Source organism: Stenella coeruleoalba, assembly GCF_951394435.1.
Source record: "Stenella coeruleoalba genome assembly, chromosome: 4".
Taxonomy (NCBI): domain Eukaryota; kingdom Metazoa; phylum Chordata; class Mammalia; order Artiodactyla; family Delphinidae; genus Stenella; species Stenella coeruleoalba.
The window spans coordinates 19,580,931-19,598,455 of NC_137149.1; the positions used below are offsets into that span (position 1 = coordinate 19,580,931).

Here is a 17,525-nt window from a genome sequence, read left to right on the forward strand (position 1 = left end):
AGCTGGCGTTGGCCCTCAGTGGGGAAGCAGGCTTTTTCCCTTCGGAGGCCAGGGGTCCCGCAGCCTCTATCCTACCTGGCCTGGCCTGGCGCTGCCCAGCGCGTCCGTGCCTCCGTCATGGATCTGAATTTAAACCGAGCGGATTATTTACAGGTAAACCTGAGGGGTTGGGGCGGTCGCTGCGCGGGGTGAGCTGCGCTCCTTGAGGGGATTCGATCCTTCCACTGGCGTCTGTTGGGGTGTCTCGGCGGCGACGCGGCGGCACAGGAGCGGATCTGGGTGCCACCCTCCAAACACCTTGCTCACGGGCAACTCCGGCTTGTTGGTGACGGTCCACGGGGACTTGGAAAGAGGGAGCACGCGCCTCCGCGGTGCTGGCGTCTGCCAGGTCCTGAAGATGCTCCGAATGTCCTGATGCGCTCCCGGATTCCTCCCCGCGGCCCTTCTCCTCCTCCCCGGCTGCAGCTTCTAACTCCCTGATCTCCATCTGTACCCAGTCCCTTCTGCCGAGCGCCAGATACTTGTTTCTTACTGTGAGCCGGACCCCACGAGCCAGATCATAATAAAAGCAATGACAGCCGTTTTCGACCGTCTAGTTTATTCTCAGATCTTAACACACGTACATATATTTAATCCTCATAAAAATTCCTAAAGTAGGTACATGAGGATCAAGGGGCTCAGAGAAGGTGATTTACGTGATAGCGGAAAGGATGGAGTTCCTATTTGAAACAAAGCCTCTGACTCCAGAGCTGGTGTTCTTTCTGGTACACCACCCTGCCTCTCAATATTTCAGCCCTAGACTTTCTCTCTTTCTCCATCTCCTTTTTCAGTAATCCTATTTTGGTTAATGGTACAAATGTTTGTCCTGTCACTTTCCTTGAGAGTCATGCTAGGTACTTCCCACCTTAATATCTTCCCTATCCATCTGGTCACCACATTTTGCTGCTTTTATCTCCTAAATATCTCACGAATCTGTCCCATTTGCTCCCTCCATCTCTCTTACCCCTAGTTCAGTCCTCATCTTCTCTTGCTTGGATAATTGAAATAGCTCCTAGCCTCCAGCTTACCTCCCTCCAAGACATCCTTCATATCATTGCTAGATTGATGTTTCAAAAATACGAATCTAAACAGATTAAACTTTAATACTACCCCCTAGAATACAGAATTAAAGGATAGACCTATACTATATGTAAATTCTTGCATTGTCTGTTGTTTCCACCAGTTTCTCTCTCTTTGGTCCCATTCTCCTCCCCTAACCGTGCACCACTAGTGACAGTGCCCTGCTGAGCAAACCATGCTGTTTCCAACTTCTGTAACTTTTGTAAAATAATCTTCATCAGCATGGTGGTATTTTAGCTAAAATCTTTTATGTTGCATTTTCAATAATAATCTATCACCAAAGATTTTAAATTACAAACACACTTTAACAACTGTATGAAGTTGTAAAAGAAGGCTTATAGAAATATTTTTTTGGTGTGAAGTATCTTGCCAGTAATGCCACGTTATTATTTTTGACTTGACTTTATAGCATAAATTTTACTATTTTTGATTGTTTCCTGTATTCTGACTTTTGTAGTATATTTCATTAGAAAATAAGTTCATTGCTGATAATAATTATTTCATATCACTAATTAATTGCAATAAAAAAACTGAGGCTTACTATGATTAGAATCTGCGGGTCCTTTTAATCTCTGATTTAATAACTTCAAATTAGTGTATCAGAAATCACTCACCAGGCAGCTGATGTGTTTCCTTAGGTGGGAGTGACCTCTCAGAAGACTATGAAGCTACTTCCTGCTTCAAGATATAGAGCCACACAAAAGGTAACGTAGAGATACTGATTTCTCCATATCTCTTTAGCTCTGACAGAGGAGAGGTTTACATTTCCTTCATTATTGATAAGTTTTTTTTTTAATTCCAAGGCTAAAATGGAAATGAATTTCTTTTCATTTGAACAGAGATTAGAATACCAAGGGACATTTATAGACAGTAAGTTTCTTGGACATTATAATTATTATGTACAATTAGTAAATAGTATAAGCAAACTAGTTGAAAACCATATTCCATTTTTCTGGTAATAATTTACCCTGTGTGTACCAGATTGTGTATATGAAAAAAGAAATAAAAAACACAATAGACTGTAGAGAAAATGCTTTTTAAAAACTTTATCATAATTTTAAGAGTAATTAAATATATTGATGTTAATCTTTACATTTAACTAACAATATTGATTATTTTTATAGAAATATTAATCCTGTGATTTCCATAAGACAATTATAATTTCTTGGTAGACTAGTAGGATATTTTAATAGCTGCAAAATAAATATAATATTCCTATATATTAACATTTTATCAGGATAAATCAACAGATTTTTGGTTGTCATTTATTGTATTCACTCAACTAGAGCAACACTTCTCAAACTTTTTGGTCTCAGGACTCTTTTACACTTTTTAAAAAGATCATTTTATTTATTTTTTATTGAAATATAGTTGGTGTACAATATTATATAAGTTACAGGTGTACAATATAGTGATTCATAATTTTCAAGGTTATATTCCATTTAGTTATTATAAAATATTGGCTATATTCCCTGTGTTATACTATATATCCTTTTAGCTTATTTTATACATAGTAGTTTGTATCTCTTAATCCCCTACTCCTGTGTTGCCCCTCCTTCCCTCTCCCCACTGGTAACCACTGGTAGTTTGTTTTCTATATCTGTGAGTCTGCTACTTTTTTAAAAATATTCACTAGTTTGTTGTATTTTTTAGAGTCTGCATACAAATGTTATCATACAGTTTGTCATTCTCTGTCTGACTTATTTCACTTAGCATAATGCCCTCCAAGTCCATCCATGTTGTTGCAAAAGGCAAAATTTCATTCTTTTTTATGGCTGAGTAGTATTCTTTATCCATCACCTGTTGATGGACACTTAGGTTCCTTCCATATCTTGGCAATTGTAAATAATGCTGCTGTGAACATTAGGGTGCATGTACCTTTTCGAATTCATGTTTTTGGGATTTTTTGGATATATACCCAGGAGTGGCATTGCTGGGTCATATGGTAGTTCTATTTTTAGTTGTTTGAGGAACCTCCGTACTGTTCTCCACTGTGGCTGCACCAATTTTCATTCCCACCAACAGTGTACGAGGGTTTCCCTTTTCTGCACATCCTTGCCAACATTTGTTATTTGTGTTCTTTTTGATGATAGCCATTCTGACTGGTGTGAGGTGATATCTCATTGTGGTTTTGATTTGCATTTCCCTGATGATTAGCGGTGTTGAGCATCTTTTCATGTGCTTGTTGGCCGTCTGCATTTCCTCTTTGGAAAAATGTCTGTTCAGGACTTCTGCCCATTTTTTAATCAGGTTGTTTGTTTTTTTTTATGTTAAGTTGTATGAGCTGCTTACATATTTTGGATATTAACCCCTTATTGGTCTTATTATTTGCAAATATTTTCTCCCATTCGATAGGTTGTCTTTTCGTTTTTTTGATGGTTTCCATTGCTTTGCAAAAGCTTTTGAATTTTTTTTTTCTTTTTTTTTTTTTTTTTTTGCGATACGCGGGCCTCTCCCGCTGCGGAGCACAGGCTCCGGACGCGCAGGCTCAGCGTCCATGGCTCACGGGCCCAGCCACTCCGCGGCATGTGGGACCCTCCCGGACTGGGGCACAAACCCGCGTCCCCTGCATCGGCAGGCGGACTCTCAACCACTGCGCCACCAGGGAAGCCCTGAAAGCTTTTAAATTTAATTAGGTAAATCAGCTATACGTCAATAAAAATAAAAAGTTTAAAAAATATTAGATAGGTCTGTCACAACCTCATTTTGATAAATTTTTTTTAATATATGAATTTATTTATTTATTTTTGGCTACATTGGGTCTTTGTTGCTGCGTGTGGGCTTTCTCTAGTTGCGGTGAGCAGAGGCTACTCTTCGCAGCGGTGTGCGGGCTTCTCATTGCGGTGGCTTCTCTTGTTGCGGAGCATGGGCTCTAGGTGCGCAAGCTTCAGTAGTTGTGACACTCAGGCTCAGTAGTTGTGGCTTGCGGGCTCTAGAGCTCATGCTCAGTAGTTGTGGCGCACGGGCTTAGCTGCTCCGTGGCATGTGGGATCTTCCCGGACCAGGGCTCGAACCCATGTCCCCTGCATTCGCAGGCTGACTCTTAACCACTGCGCCACCAGGGAAGTGCCTGATAATGTTTTAAAAGTTAATCTTAAAATGTTCTTATGCTCCAGTTAAAGGAAAGAAAATTGCCTCCTTGTCATTTCTGTCTCTATTTTCTTGTTCTGTTTACCTTGTAGGAACAGAACAGAAAGCCAGCTACTTCCATAACAACGCTTCATAGCCTTCTCTTTGGCCCTTTCTTACAATTCTTTGGTGGATATTTTTTGTGGGGATGTCTTTACTAGATTTTCTGGTCTCTACTTTTAAAATCATAATTTATATATTGAGAATCTTGTTTTCCCCATATAAGTTAGTAGGGCATAATAACAGTAATTTTATATTCTCTTCAATCTGTTACAGGTGGTTGTTGGAGATCATGATGGAGTAGTTATGTGCTTTGGCATGAAGAAGGGAGAAGCAGTGGTATGTGTACCTTTTGAATACTCCTACATTAAAATTTTTTCTAAAGCATAATGAAAAATAGGTTGAGGGAAGTAGTCATATGAAGTATGAGATTACAGGCAGCATGAGAGTCATTTGCTAGCCATTTGTAAAACATCTTTGACAGCCTAGGGTGATATATTAGTTTTTTATGCTGTGTAATAAGTTACCTCAAATTTAGGGGCTTAAAACAAAACACATTTATTATCTCACTGGGCAGGAGTCCAAGCTCGAGACCTCACGTGGCTGCAACACATGTGCAGCCAGGCTCTATTTCTTTCTGGAGCTCAGGGTCCTGTTCCAAGCCCAGGTAGTTGTTGGAAGAATTCAGTTCTTTACTGTTGTTGGACTGAGGTCCCCACTTTATTGCTGTCCGTAAGCCAGGGCCTGCTTTCAGCGTCCTGAGGCCCACCACAATTCCTTGCCATGCGCTCTTCTCCCAGGCCCTCGCACAACATGGTGAACTGCTTCTTCAGGCCAACAGGGAAATCTGTCCAGTCTGCTAAGATGGAGTCTTATATAACAGGGTAACATGGACGTGACCGTCACATCACCTTTGCCACTTAATATAGCCTAACCAAGGAAGTGAGTTTTATGTCATCCTATTCCCAGATCATAGTTTACAAGTGATGGGTCTGAGATGTGAACTCTTATATTCATTCTACATTCTATGAAATTTGCAAAAAGATGAAGAGGGTAAAAACTATCAGAAACTCAGTGTTTCCATTGTTCATATATCCTTCCAGATATTTTATTCTCTGTGTATAAGTCATTGGCGGTGAAGGGAAGAAACTGATGCCAATAATAATATAGAAAATAACGAGGAATAAACTAAGGATGCAAATATTTCCAATTAAATAGAGAGATATGAAGTTATATGCTCAGGTTTTCAGTAAATTCTACAGTCCTTAATTTATACTACTAAAATTTATAAAATTGTAAGGGAACCAGGAGAGATTAGTTTTAAAAAGATGATTAAGGTATAGAAACATGTGCACTGGAACCAGCTGAGGAATCTTGGTAAAATGCAGATTCTCATTCAGTAGATCTCGGGTTGAGCCTGAGAGTCTGCATTTCTAATAAGGTAAGTGATGCTAGTGCTGCTGCTTAGCGAACCCTACTGTGAGTTGCAAGAGTTTAGATTTTAATAATGTCACTGAAATGCAATGTGTATGGGAATAAACGTTGCAAAGTTTGAAGATATTTAGCAAAAAACCCAGAAGGCCACTGGATACATTTGTATCTAAAGGTGTTCCTATTTAGAACTATAATATATTGTAAGTTTAAAATCACAGCATTTTTTATGGTAAAAGAAAATACTTAGAATAAATTTGTGTACTTAATTTTTTCCTCAATGATTTTTGCAGACAGTCTTCAAGACTTTACCTGGGCAGAAGATTGCCAGATTGGAACTAGGAGGGGTTCTTAACACGCCCCAGGAGAAAATTTTTATTGCTGCAGGATCTGAAATTAGAGGCTTCACAAAGAGAGGAAAACAGTTTCTCTCTTTTGAAACAAACCTCACTGAAAGCATTAAAGCTATGTATGTTTATTCTCTTTTTTATTTTTACATATCCATTTACAATATTTTGGATAGGTGACAAACATCAGATTAAGTATCACATCTTAGTAGGTTATCTGGGAAATAATTAAAGATACTTTATTAGTCGGAAATTAAATTTGACCTGGAGTCAATACAAAATCAATTGGGTGTTGAAATCTTATCTTTTTAAGACATTTATAGTATTTATAGCTTCATTTTTGACTAGTTAGTTCTGTTATGATTCATGATCAAAGTATAAAAGAAGTGAAAGGAAATCTCCAGATATTTAGGTTCCTGTTGCTTTGCTGTCTCTGGTAGTTCTGATTTTGAGGTAGCATCATTTTGTTAAAAGCCTGGCCATCAAAGTTAATGACTACCAAAAAGGTATAATTTGAGGTGAGTCAGGTAAGACTCTAAGTGAAAAATAGCTTCCTTAATGGCTTCCTGCTATGTGAAATTTTGCAATTAAAATTTTAGTTTTTGAATCGTGGAGAACTGGAAGAGGCTTTAAAGTTTATCTATCCACTGTCCTTTAAACCTGCTACTTAGGAGAATCCCTTGGAAGACTTAAACTATAGATTCCTTGTCCTACCTCATACCTGCAGAATCAGAATTATTAGGAGTGGGTGAAAAGAACAGTTTTTCATTTGAATCCTATGCAGCCATGTTATATAAGCAGTCAGACCTTGGTTTGGAAACTACTGATCCAGAGTTCTGTTAATGTATAGCTGTACTGTGTAATTCTGTATAATGCACAGCATGTGTCCTGATGTCTGGGCTGTAAAACTTAGGTTTGATGAGATTAGATAAGAATTAAACAATGGCAAGTAGAAGTAATTTCAGTGGCTTAATAAGAATATCATTCATTTCTAGAAACGCTTTTCTAGATAGACATGGCCAGTGATAACTGTGAAATACTAAAACCAAAGTAGCTAATTATTAGCATACCTCCACATTCAGAAAGGAGTTTCCCAGCCAATAGTCTCTTTAGCTAGTTTCTTAAATGTTTTTACTGGAGTGGCAGAGGTAGGATGGAAAAGTTCTTTACTCAGTTTTTGAAAATTTATTATCTGAATCACCACATTGATAAGGTTGCGTGGGAAAACAAGATTATAACTTGACAATATTCAGTAAGAAAATTGACCACTTATAAAATTAATTACCACTCATTAATCCTTCCCTGCTTATAATGCAGATGGATTTGAAAATGAAATTTCAAATCTTGTAAGAGATTTAGAATTTCATTAAGTTGATAAAAATTACATTAAGAGAACTTTTTATTTATTTATTTTAAACAGCACGTTCTTATTTATCGATTTTATACATATTAGTGTATATATGTCAATCCCAATCTCCCAATTCATCCCACCACCACCAGCCCCCCGCCACTTTTCCCCCTTGGTGTCCATAACGTTTGTTCTCTACATCTGTGTCTCTATTTCTGCCCTGAAAACCTGTTCATCTGTACCATTTTTTTAGGTTCCACATATATGCGTTAATATACGATATTTGTTTTTCTCTTTCTGACTTACTACGCTCTGTATGACAGTCTCTAGTTCATCCACGTCTCTACAAATGACCCAATTTCGTTCCTTTTTATGGCTGAGTAATATTCCATTGTACATATGTACCACATCTTCTTTATCCATTCATCTGCTGATGGGCATTTAGGTTGCTTCCATGACCTGGCTATTGTAAATAGTGCTGCATTGAACATTGGGGTGCATGCGTCTCTTTGAATTATGGTTTTCTCTGGGTATATGCCCAGTAGTGCGATTGCTGGGTCATATGGTAATTCTATTTTTAGTTTTTTAAGGAACCTTCATACTGTGCTTCGTAGTGGCTGTATCAATTTACATTCCCACCAACAGTGCAATAGGGTTCCCTTTTCTCCGCACCCTCTCCAGCATTTGTTGTTTGTAGATTTTCTGATAATGCCCATTCTAACTGGTGTGAGGTGATACCTCATTGTAGTTTTGATTTGCATTTCTCTCATAATTAGTGATGTGGAGCATCATTTCATGTGTTTTTTGGCAATCTGTATGTCTTCTTTGGAGAAATGTCTATTTAGGTCTTCTGCCCATTTTTGGATTGGGTTGTTTGTTCTTTTAATATTGAGCTGCATGAGCTGTTTATATATTTTAGAGATTAATCCTTTGTCTGTTGATTCATTTGCAAATATATTATCCCATTCTGAGGGTTGTCTTTTTGTCTTGTTTGTAGTTTCCTTTGCTTTGCAAAAGATTTTAAGTTTCATTAGGTCCCATTTGTTTGTTTTCATTTTTATTTCCATTACTCTAGGAGGTGGATCAAAAAAGATCTTGCTGGGATTTATGTCAAAGAGTGTTCTTCTTATGTTTTCCTCTAAGAGTTTTATAGCATCCGGTCTTACATTTAGGTCTCTAATCCATTTTGTGTTTATTTTTGTGTATGGTGTTAGGGAGTGTTCTAATTTCATTCTTTTACATGTAGCTGTCCACTTTTCCCAGCACCACTTATTGAAGAGACTGTCTTTTCTCCATTGTATATCCTTGCCTCCTTTGTCATAGATTAGTTGACCATAGGTGTGTGGGTTTATCTCTGGGCTTTCTATCCTGTTCCATTGATCTATATTTCTGTTTCTGTGCCAGTACCACATTGTCTTGATTACTGTAGCTTTGTAGTATAGTCTGAAGTCAGGGAGTCTGGTTCCTCCAGCTCCATTTTTTTCCCCTCAGAACTGCTTTGGCTATTCGGGGTCTTTTGTGTCTCCATACAAATTTTAAGATTTTTTGTTCTATTTCTGTAAAAAATGCCATTGGTAATTTGATAGTGATTGCATTGAATGTGTAGATTGCTTTGGTTAGTATAGTCATTTTCACAATACTGATTCTTCCAATCCATGAACATGGTATATCTCTCCATTTGTTTGTAGCATCTTTAATTTCTTTCATCAGTGTCTTATACTTTTCTGCATACAGGTCTTTTACCTCCTTAGGTAGCTTTATTCCTAGGTATTTTATTCTTTTTGTTGCAGTGGTGAATGGGATTGTTTCCTTAATTTTTCTTTCTGATCTTTCATTGTTAGTGTATAGGAATGCAAGAGATTTGTGTGCATCAATTTTGTATCCTGCAACTTTACCAAATTCATTGATTAGCTCTAGTGGTTTTCTGGTGGCATCTTTAGGATTCTCTATGTATAGTATCATGTCATCTGCAAACAGTGACAGTTTTACTTCTTTTCCTATTTGTATTCCCTTTATTTCTTTTTCTTCTCTGATTGCCGTGACTACGACTGCCAAAACTGTGTTGAATAATAGTGGCAAGAGTGGACATCCTTGTCTTGTTCCTGATCTTAGAGGAAATGCTTTCAGTTTTTCACCATTGAGAATGATGTTGGCTGTGGGTTTGTTATATATGGCCTTTATTATGTTGAAGTAGGTTCCTTCTTTGTCCACTTTCTGGAGAGTTTTTATCATAAATCTGTGTTGAATTTTGTCAAAAGCTTTTTCTGCATCTATTGAGACGATCATATGGTTTTTCTTCTTCAGTTTGTTAATGTGTATCACATTGATTGCTTTGCATATATTGAAGAATCCCTGCATCCCTGGGATAAATTCCACTTGATCATGGTGTATGATCCTTTTAATGTGTTGTTGGATTCTGTTTGATAGTATTTTGTTGACGATTTTTGTACTGTATTCATCAGTGATATTGGTCTGTAATTTTCTTTTTTTTAGTATCTTTGTCTGGTTTTGGTATCAGGGTGATGGTGGCCTCATAGAATAAATTTGAGAGTGTTCCTTCCTCTGCAATTTTTTGGAAGAGTTTGAGAAGGATGGGTGTTAGCTCTTCTCTAAATGTTTGATAGAATTCACCTCTGAAGACATCTGGTCGTGGACTTTTGTTTGTTGGAATATTTTTAATCACAGTTTCAATTTCATTACTTGTGATTGTTCTGTTCATATTTTCTATTTCTTCCTGGTTCAGTCTTGGAAAGTTATACCTTTCTAAGGATTTGTCCATTTCTTCCAGATTTTCCATTTTATTGGCATATAGTTGCTTGTAGTAGTCTCTTATGATGCTTTGTATTTCTGTGGTGTCCATTGTAACTTCTCCTTTTTCATTTCTAATTTTATTGATTTGAGTCCTCTCCCTCTTTATCTTGATGAGTCTGGGTAAAGGTTTATCAGTTTTGTTTATCTTCTCAAAGAACCAGGTTTTAGTTTTCTTGATCTTTGCTATTGTTTTTTTTGTTTCTATTTCATTTATTTCTGCTCTGATCTTTATGATTTCTTTCCTTCCACTAACTTTGGGTTTTTTTTGTTCTTCTTTCTCTAGTTCCTTTAGATGTAAGGTTAGATTGTTTATTTGAGATTTTTCTTGTTTCTCGAGGTAGGCTTGTATAGCTATAAACTTCCCTCTTAGAACAGCTTTTGCTGCATCCCATAGGTTTTGAATTGTCGTGTTTCATTGTCATTTGTCTCTAGGTATTTTTTGATTTTTTCTTTGATTTCTTCAGTGATCTCTTGGTTATTAAATAGTGTATTGTTTAGCCTCCATGTGTTTGTGTTTTTTACATTTTTTTCCCTGTAATTGACTTCTAGTCTCATAGCATTGTGGTTGGAAAAGATGCTTGTTATGATTTCAATTTTCTTAATTTCACCGAGGCTTGATTTGTGACCCACGATGTGATCTATCCTGGAGAATGTTCTGTGTGCACTTGAGAAGAAAGTGTAATCTGCTGTTTTTGGATAGAATGTCCTTTAAAAATCAATTAAATATATCTAGTCTGTTGTGTCAGTTAAAGCTTGTATTTCCTTATTAATTTTCTGTCTGGATGATCTGTCCATTGGTGTAAGTGAGGTGTTAAAGTCCCCCACTATAATTGTGTTACTGTCGGTTTTCTCTCTTATAGATGTTAGCAGTTGCCTTATCTATTGAGATGCTCCTATGTTGGGTGCATATATATTTATAATTGTTATATCTTTTGGATTGATCCCTTGATCATTATGTAGTGTCCTTCCTTTTCTCTTGTAACATTCTTTATTTTAAAGTCTATTTTATCTGATATGAAAATTGCTACTCCAGCTTTCTTTTGATTTCCATTTGCATGCAATATCTTTTTCCATCTACTCACATTGTCTGTATGTGTTCCTAGGTCTGAAGTGGGTCTCTTGTAGGCAGCATATATGGGTCTTGTTTTTGTCTCCATTCAGCAAGCCTGTGTCTTTTGGTTGGAGCATTTAATCCACTCACGTTTAAGGTAATTATCGATATGTATGTTCCTAATACCATTTTCTTAATTGTCATGGGTTTGTTTTTGTAGGTCCTTTTCTTCTCATGTGTTTCCCACTTAGAGACGTTCTTTTAGCATTTGTTGTAGAGCTGATTTGGTGGTTCTGAATTCTCTTAGTTTTTGCTTGTCTGTAAAGCTTTTGATTTCTCCATCGAATCTGAATGAGATCCTTGCCAAGTAGAGTAATCTGGGTTGTAGGTTCTTCCCTTTCATCACTTTAAATATATTGTGCCACTCCATTCTGGCCTGTAGAGCTTCTGCTGAGAAATCAGCTGTTAACCTTATGGGAGTTCCCTTGTATGTTATTTGTCATTTTTCCCTTGTTGCTTTCAATAATTTTTCTTTGTCTTTAGTTTTTGCCAATTTGATTACTATGTGTCTCAGCATGTTTCTCCTTGGGTTTATCCTGCCTGGGACTCTCTGCGCTTCCTGGAATTGGGTGGCTATTTCCTTTCCCATGTTAGGGAAGTTTTCAACTATAATCTTTTCAAATATTTTCTCTGGTCCTTTCTCTCTCTCTCTTCTCCTCTGGAACCCCTATAATGCGAATGTTGTTACGTCTAATGTTGTCCCAGAGGTCTCTTAGGCTCTCTTCATTTCTTTTCATTCTTTTTTCTTTATTCTGTTTCGCTGCAGTGAATTCCACCATTCTGTCTTCCAGGTTACTTATGTGTTCTTCTGCCTCAGTTATTCTGCTATTGATTCCTTCTAGTGTATTTTTCATTTCAGTTATTGTATTGTTCATCTCTGTTTGTTTGTTCTTTAATCCTTCGAGGTTTTTGTTAAACATTTCTTACATCTTCTCGATCTTTGCCTCCATTCTTTTTCTGAGGTCCTGGATCATCTTCACTATCATTATTCTGAATTTGTTTTCTGGAAGGTTGCCTATCTCCACTCCATTTAGTTGTTTTTCTGGGGTTTTTCTTGTTCCTTCATCTGGTACAAAGTCCTCTGCCTTTTCATTTTGTCTATCTTTCTATATATGAGGTTTTCCTTCCACAGGGTGTGGAATTGTAGTTCTTCTTGCTTCTGCTGTCTGCCCTCTATTAAGAGAACTTCTGAAATCATATGCAGAGCCACAAAGTGAAGCCATTTGAACAATAATTGAAGAAGAGAAAATCAATGAGGATCATTATAGGATAAGGAATAATTTTAGTATCAAAAATTTTTTAAATAGACCTTAGAGGAGAAGTGGAAAAATAGGTGAAACCATCAAATAAATACCCTCTTTATGATCACATGGTGATAGCTATCTAGAAGTGAAGATAATATACTAGTATATAATTTTTGTCAAAAATTTTAGCTCCCCAGTGGAAACTTGATTCATTATAAGAATTATAACATAGTTGAGATTATTTATCTAAATTTTGTTAAATATAATTTGAGATGAAGTTATTATTTCTTTTTTCAAGTTAAAATTCTAGTGAAGTCATTTTTTCCACTGTTTGTTATTTAGTTTCAAGTAGATTCAGTTCAAATAGCCTTATTCTATTCAATGTGGTAGTAAGAAAGCTAACTGTAGAGTTAAAAACTGAGTTGCAATCCAGTCTACTGTCTACTAGTTCCGTGCCTTTATGCAAGTTACTTAACATTTTATTATTCTCCTTAAAAAGGGATAATAATGGTCCCTAGTTTATAAAGTTATGAGGATTGAGCTAATACATGTGTCACTTAGGACAGTGCTTGGCACATATTACACATTCAAAAAAGTTACTTTTTGATATAGTAATTGTTTTCAGATATAGACAATGAATATTACCATTATCTTGTCTTTGTTTTCAGTTTTTCTGAGCTCAATTTTTGAGACGCCTGAGGCCTGTAGGACCTCATTTTCAGCTTTCAAAATCAATGCTTTACCAAAAGGCTAGAAATTAAGTGGGGGGAACGAAAACAAACCAAAAGTGTCCTCTGAGTCTGTGATAAAATGATAGTAAACTGTATATAAATAAACTTTTATTTTCATCTCTGAAAATAATTCAGGAGCTTCCTGAATCTTAAATTGATATCTTAAATTACTTTTAATATTCTCAGGCACATATCTGGCTCAGACCTTTTTCTCAGTGCAAGTTATATCTATAACCATTATTGTGACTGCAAAGACCAACATTATTACCTTTCTGGAGACAAAATCAATGACGTCATCTGCCTTCCAGTGGAAAGAGTACTTCGTGAGGTACCGGTGTTGGCCTGCCAGGACAGAGTACTCAGAGTTTTACAGGTTGCTGTTATTTGCATTTTTATAGTTTTTCATAATTTAGGTAAAAAAATATTGCTGAACAGTGTATACTTGAGATAAATTACTTTAGTGACTACTACCACTTTAAATATCTTAAAATTATATCTTGAAAAATTTTTTTAATATTTTAATTAACAAACTTTTATTTTTTTTCCTTGAGGCAAATGTGTAGAAATCTTTGACAAGTTTTTAGAGAGGCATATATGGAAGAAAGGACACTTTTCCCCCCACACATAATATGTGAGTTAGTACAATAAGAATCTAATGCCTTTGCTATAGGGAACCCTTCCTAGCTTTTCCTTTTTTTTTTTTTTCGCGGTACGCGGGCCTCTCACCTCTCACTGTTGTGGCCTCTCCCGTTGTGGAGCACAGGCTCCGGACGCACAGGCTCAGCGGCCATGGCTCACGGGCCTAGCTGCTCTGTGGCACGTGGGATCTTCCCAGACCGGGGCATGAACCCGTGTCCCCTGCATCGGCAGGCGGACTCTCAACCACTGCACCACCAGGGAAGCCCCCCCTTTTTTTTTTTATTTCTTCTATCGCTCTCCCCTCTCCCGAAAAATCAAATTAAAGGAGGAAATTGGGTTGGGGAGAGGGTGTTAGGCTTTAACAGGAGAGAGTTGAGATCAAGGTTGTATCATTTGAATTTACCCAGCATTTATGACAGTATGTTGAACAGAATAAGCACTCAGTAAATATTTGAAAAAGCATCTACTATCTTTATATTTCTATTAAAAACCATGATTGGCTAAAACAACTACTTAAGGCCATTCTTATTAGTAGTACTAATTACAACTGTCTTCTTGAAAGTGACTTTTTTTTTTTTTTTGGCCGCACCACACGGCTTGCGGGATCTTAGTTCCCAGACCAGGGATTGAACCCAGACCCTTAGCAGTGAAAGCACTGAGTCCTAACCATTGGACCAGCAGGAACTTCCGAAAGTGACTTTCAATAAAATAGACATACCCTCTCTCTCTTTCTCTCTCTCTCTCTCTCTCTCTCTCTCTCACACACACACACACACACACACACACACACACACACACACACCCATAAAACAAAGTTTAGATGTAAATAACGTATAACAAGTGGATTAATTGGATCAAAATTTAGGATGATAGTGCAATTGAACAAAAAGTCTAGCTGTTTATTCTGTGCCACCAAAGGCTATCTCACTCTTTGGAATTTCATAGTTAGATGGCTTGTCTCGGCACCATCCCTTTTATAGAAGAAATCAAGTGGTTCTATGAAGTTCTTTTTTTTTTTTCCTCTATGGGGAATTAAAGTAATGTTCAAGGTTCACTCTAGGGGGGTGAACGATTAATTTCTCCCCTAGCCTTTGCTCAAATATGAGTTGTTTGAATAAGGCTTTTAACGAGTTGGCTCATACCCATTTAGAAATTGATCTGGCTGAATTCTAGGATTCTGCTTTGTTTAACAAGAGATCCATATGCTAATTGTAAAAAAAAAAAATCACTAAGTATTTGTGCAAAGTAAAAAGTTGAAGTCTTTCCTCTGCCCTGCACACTTTTCCCCTACTCTCTGTCTGCCTTTGTAGGCAATCCGTTACCTCAAAGGTAGCCTTTTTAAAAAAAACAGTTTTGTGTGTATTCTTTTGTGTTTATATAGTTACATGTAGATATCTGTGAATTTTTAATGTTTTTCTAAATAAAATATAAAGCATATGGCTCTTATATATTCTATATATATTTAAAAATTTTAAACAATAATGGTATACCAGATTTACTGTAATTTTGCCAATGTTTTTTCATTGAGTGATTTATCATATTTTTTCTATGTGAATTTAATACTTCTACCTCATTCTTTAACAGCCTCACAAATACTATTCACAAATACTATGCAAATACTATGCATTATAAGTGACAAAATTGAAAAAAAGACAAATAAAAGGATTTAACTGTTTTCTTATCTAAAAAGCAGGTCATTCTGCCTCTTACTAGAGTGGGTTTCCGAAATACCCAACGGCAAGGCCAGAGTTTTCTGAGTCTGTTTGAATGTGCTCTAAGTTAAAGCCCTTGAGTTAGAGAGGACAGAAGAAACAACTTGTTCATGGAAAGTTTTGATAGGGAAATTTACCAGTGTCAAGTTTTCAGGCAAACAAAGTACCTAAAGTGAAAAGTATACAAAGTGGAGAATATTTGAAATATTTATTTCCTCACTCTTTATATTTTATATATGTATATTTTTATTATAAAATGAGTCGACATGTGCAGAATTGCCAACAAATAGAAGTTAATATTCACAATCTAGTTTTTTTCAGTAGTTTTATTCCAGGGTTCTTTATATGAATATTGATATTATTTATGAATACCTATATTATTTTAAATTTGTCTTCTGTTTTAGTTTTAAAATACTTGTTCTCCTTCAGGGATCTGATGTGATGTATGAAATTGAAGTTCCTGGCCCACCTACTGTTTTAGCCCTACACAATGGAAATGGCGGTAATCAGGGCTTTATTTTTGACAATCAAATAAGGGAGTGAGTTACGTTATTTAAGTTTAGATATTTCAGGGTTTTTAATCATTTAACTATATATTAAGTGAAAATGGGAAATTGTAGGAAGAACATGAACTGGAATAGAGACAATTGTCTTCTAACTTGCCAGTTGCTAACAGTAATGTGTTATTGAACTTTAATTTTTTAGTTTCCTCATCTTAAAATTAGTTGATGAGGAAAGGTCTTATCTCTTATGGTTATACATTCTGTGAATGTATAACCATCCTTCTAAATTAAGTAAATTAATTAAAATCTGTCTTCTCATTTAATATTTTAAATGAGATTTTTACATGAAAGACAATACATTTGAAAATATTTCAATTTTAAAGAAACAGTATGAGTTGTGGGGTAAATATAATATGTTGACTTTAAATATAACTAGGTGACTCTGGAGAAGACCTTTTGTTTGGAACGTCAGATGGAAAACTTGGGCTTATTCAGATCACTACATCCAAAGCAATACACAAATGGGAAATTCGAAATGAGAAAAAGAGGGGAGGTATTATTTATTTATTTATTTATTTATGGCTGCGTTGGGTCTTCATTGCTGCGCGTGGGCTTTCTCTAGTTGTGGCGAGCGGGGGCTATTCTTTGTTGCGGTGTGCGGGCTTCTCATTGTGGTGGCTTCTCTTGTTGCGGAGCACGGTCTCTAGGTGCACGCGCTTCAGTAGTTGTGGCACGTGGGCTCAGTAGTAGTGGTTCATGGGCTCTAGAGCGCAGGCTTAGTAGTTGTGACACATTGGCTTAGTTGCTCTGTGGCATGTGGCATCTTCCTGGACCAGGGCTCAAACCCGTATCCCCTGCATTGGCAGGCGGATTCTTAACCACTGCACCACCAGGGAAGTCGGGAGGTATGTTTTTGATGTAATTCAGATTCTGAATTTCAGTGATTTTTAAATAAAATATACTGGGAATTTCCTGGTGATTCAATGGTTAGGACTCTGTGCTTTCACTTCCAAGGGTGTGGGTTCGATAGATAGATAGATAAATAGGTCAACCTACATTATATAGTTCATTCTGTTTTATTTATTCATAATGTATAGCAGACTTAGCAATTTACAGAGCCGCCTCAGGTTTATTTACTCTTTGTTTATTTAGCAGGTCTATCATACTTTTGCCATAATTTTTAAAGTAAGATATGCTAATAGTAAATTGAGGTGGATAGGCTTTTATGCACTAATGTCTATCTATAACATTAACCTATGCTCAAATCCATTTTTCGTTTTTTGCTGTAGGGAATTAATTGGAATTTGGGAGTACTTGGTATGAGGCAAAGAAGTGCAGTTGGGTCAGGGAATATTCCTTTTTTCTAAGGAATTTACACCTTTCTAAGGGGAATTTATATC

General features: G+C 36.6%; 1 protein-coding gene across 2 annotated transcripts in view; it reads left to right on the plus strand.

Moving 5' to 3' along the window:
• The window catches only part of BBS7 (Bardet-Biedl syndrome 7), a 41,903-nt gene continuing 24,378 nt past the window's right edge, over positions 1-17,525 (plus strand). For both annotated transcript variants that reach the window (XM_079920358.1, XM_079920359.1), the window contains exons 1-7: positions 1-153; positions 1,758-1,823; positions 4,525-4,587; positions 5,973-6,148; positions 13,458-13,644; positions 16,052-16,124; positions 16,562-16,678. In XM_079920358.1, coding sequence (XP_079776484.1) covers positions 118-153; positions 1,758-1,823; positions 4,525-4,587; positions 5,973-6,148; positions 13,458-13,644; positions 16,052-16,124; positions 16,562-16,678 — 718 coding nt within the window. In that variant the 5' untranslated portion in view covers positions 1-117. The remainder of the gene's footprint in view (positions 154-1,757; positions 1,824-4,524; positions 4,588-5,972; positions 6,149-13,457; positions 13,645-16,051; positions 16,125-16,561; positions 16,679-17,525) is intronic.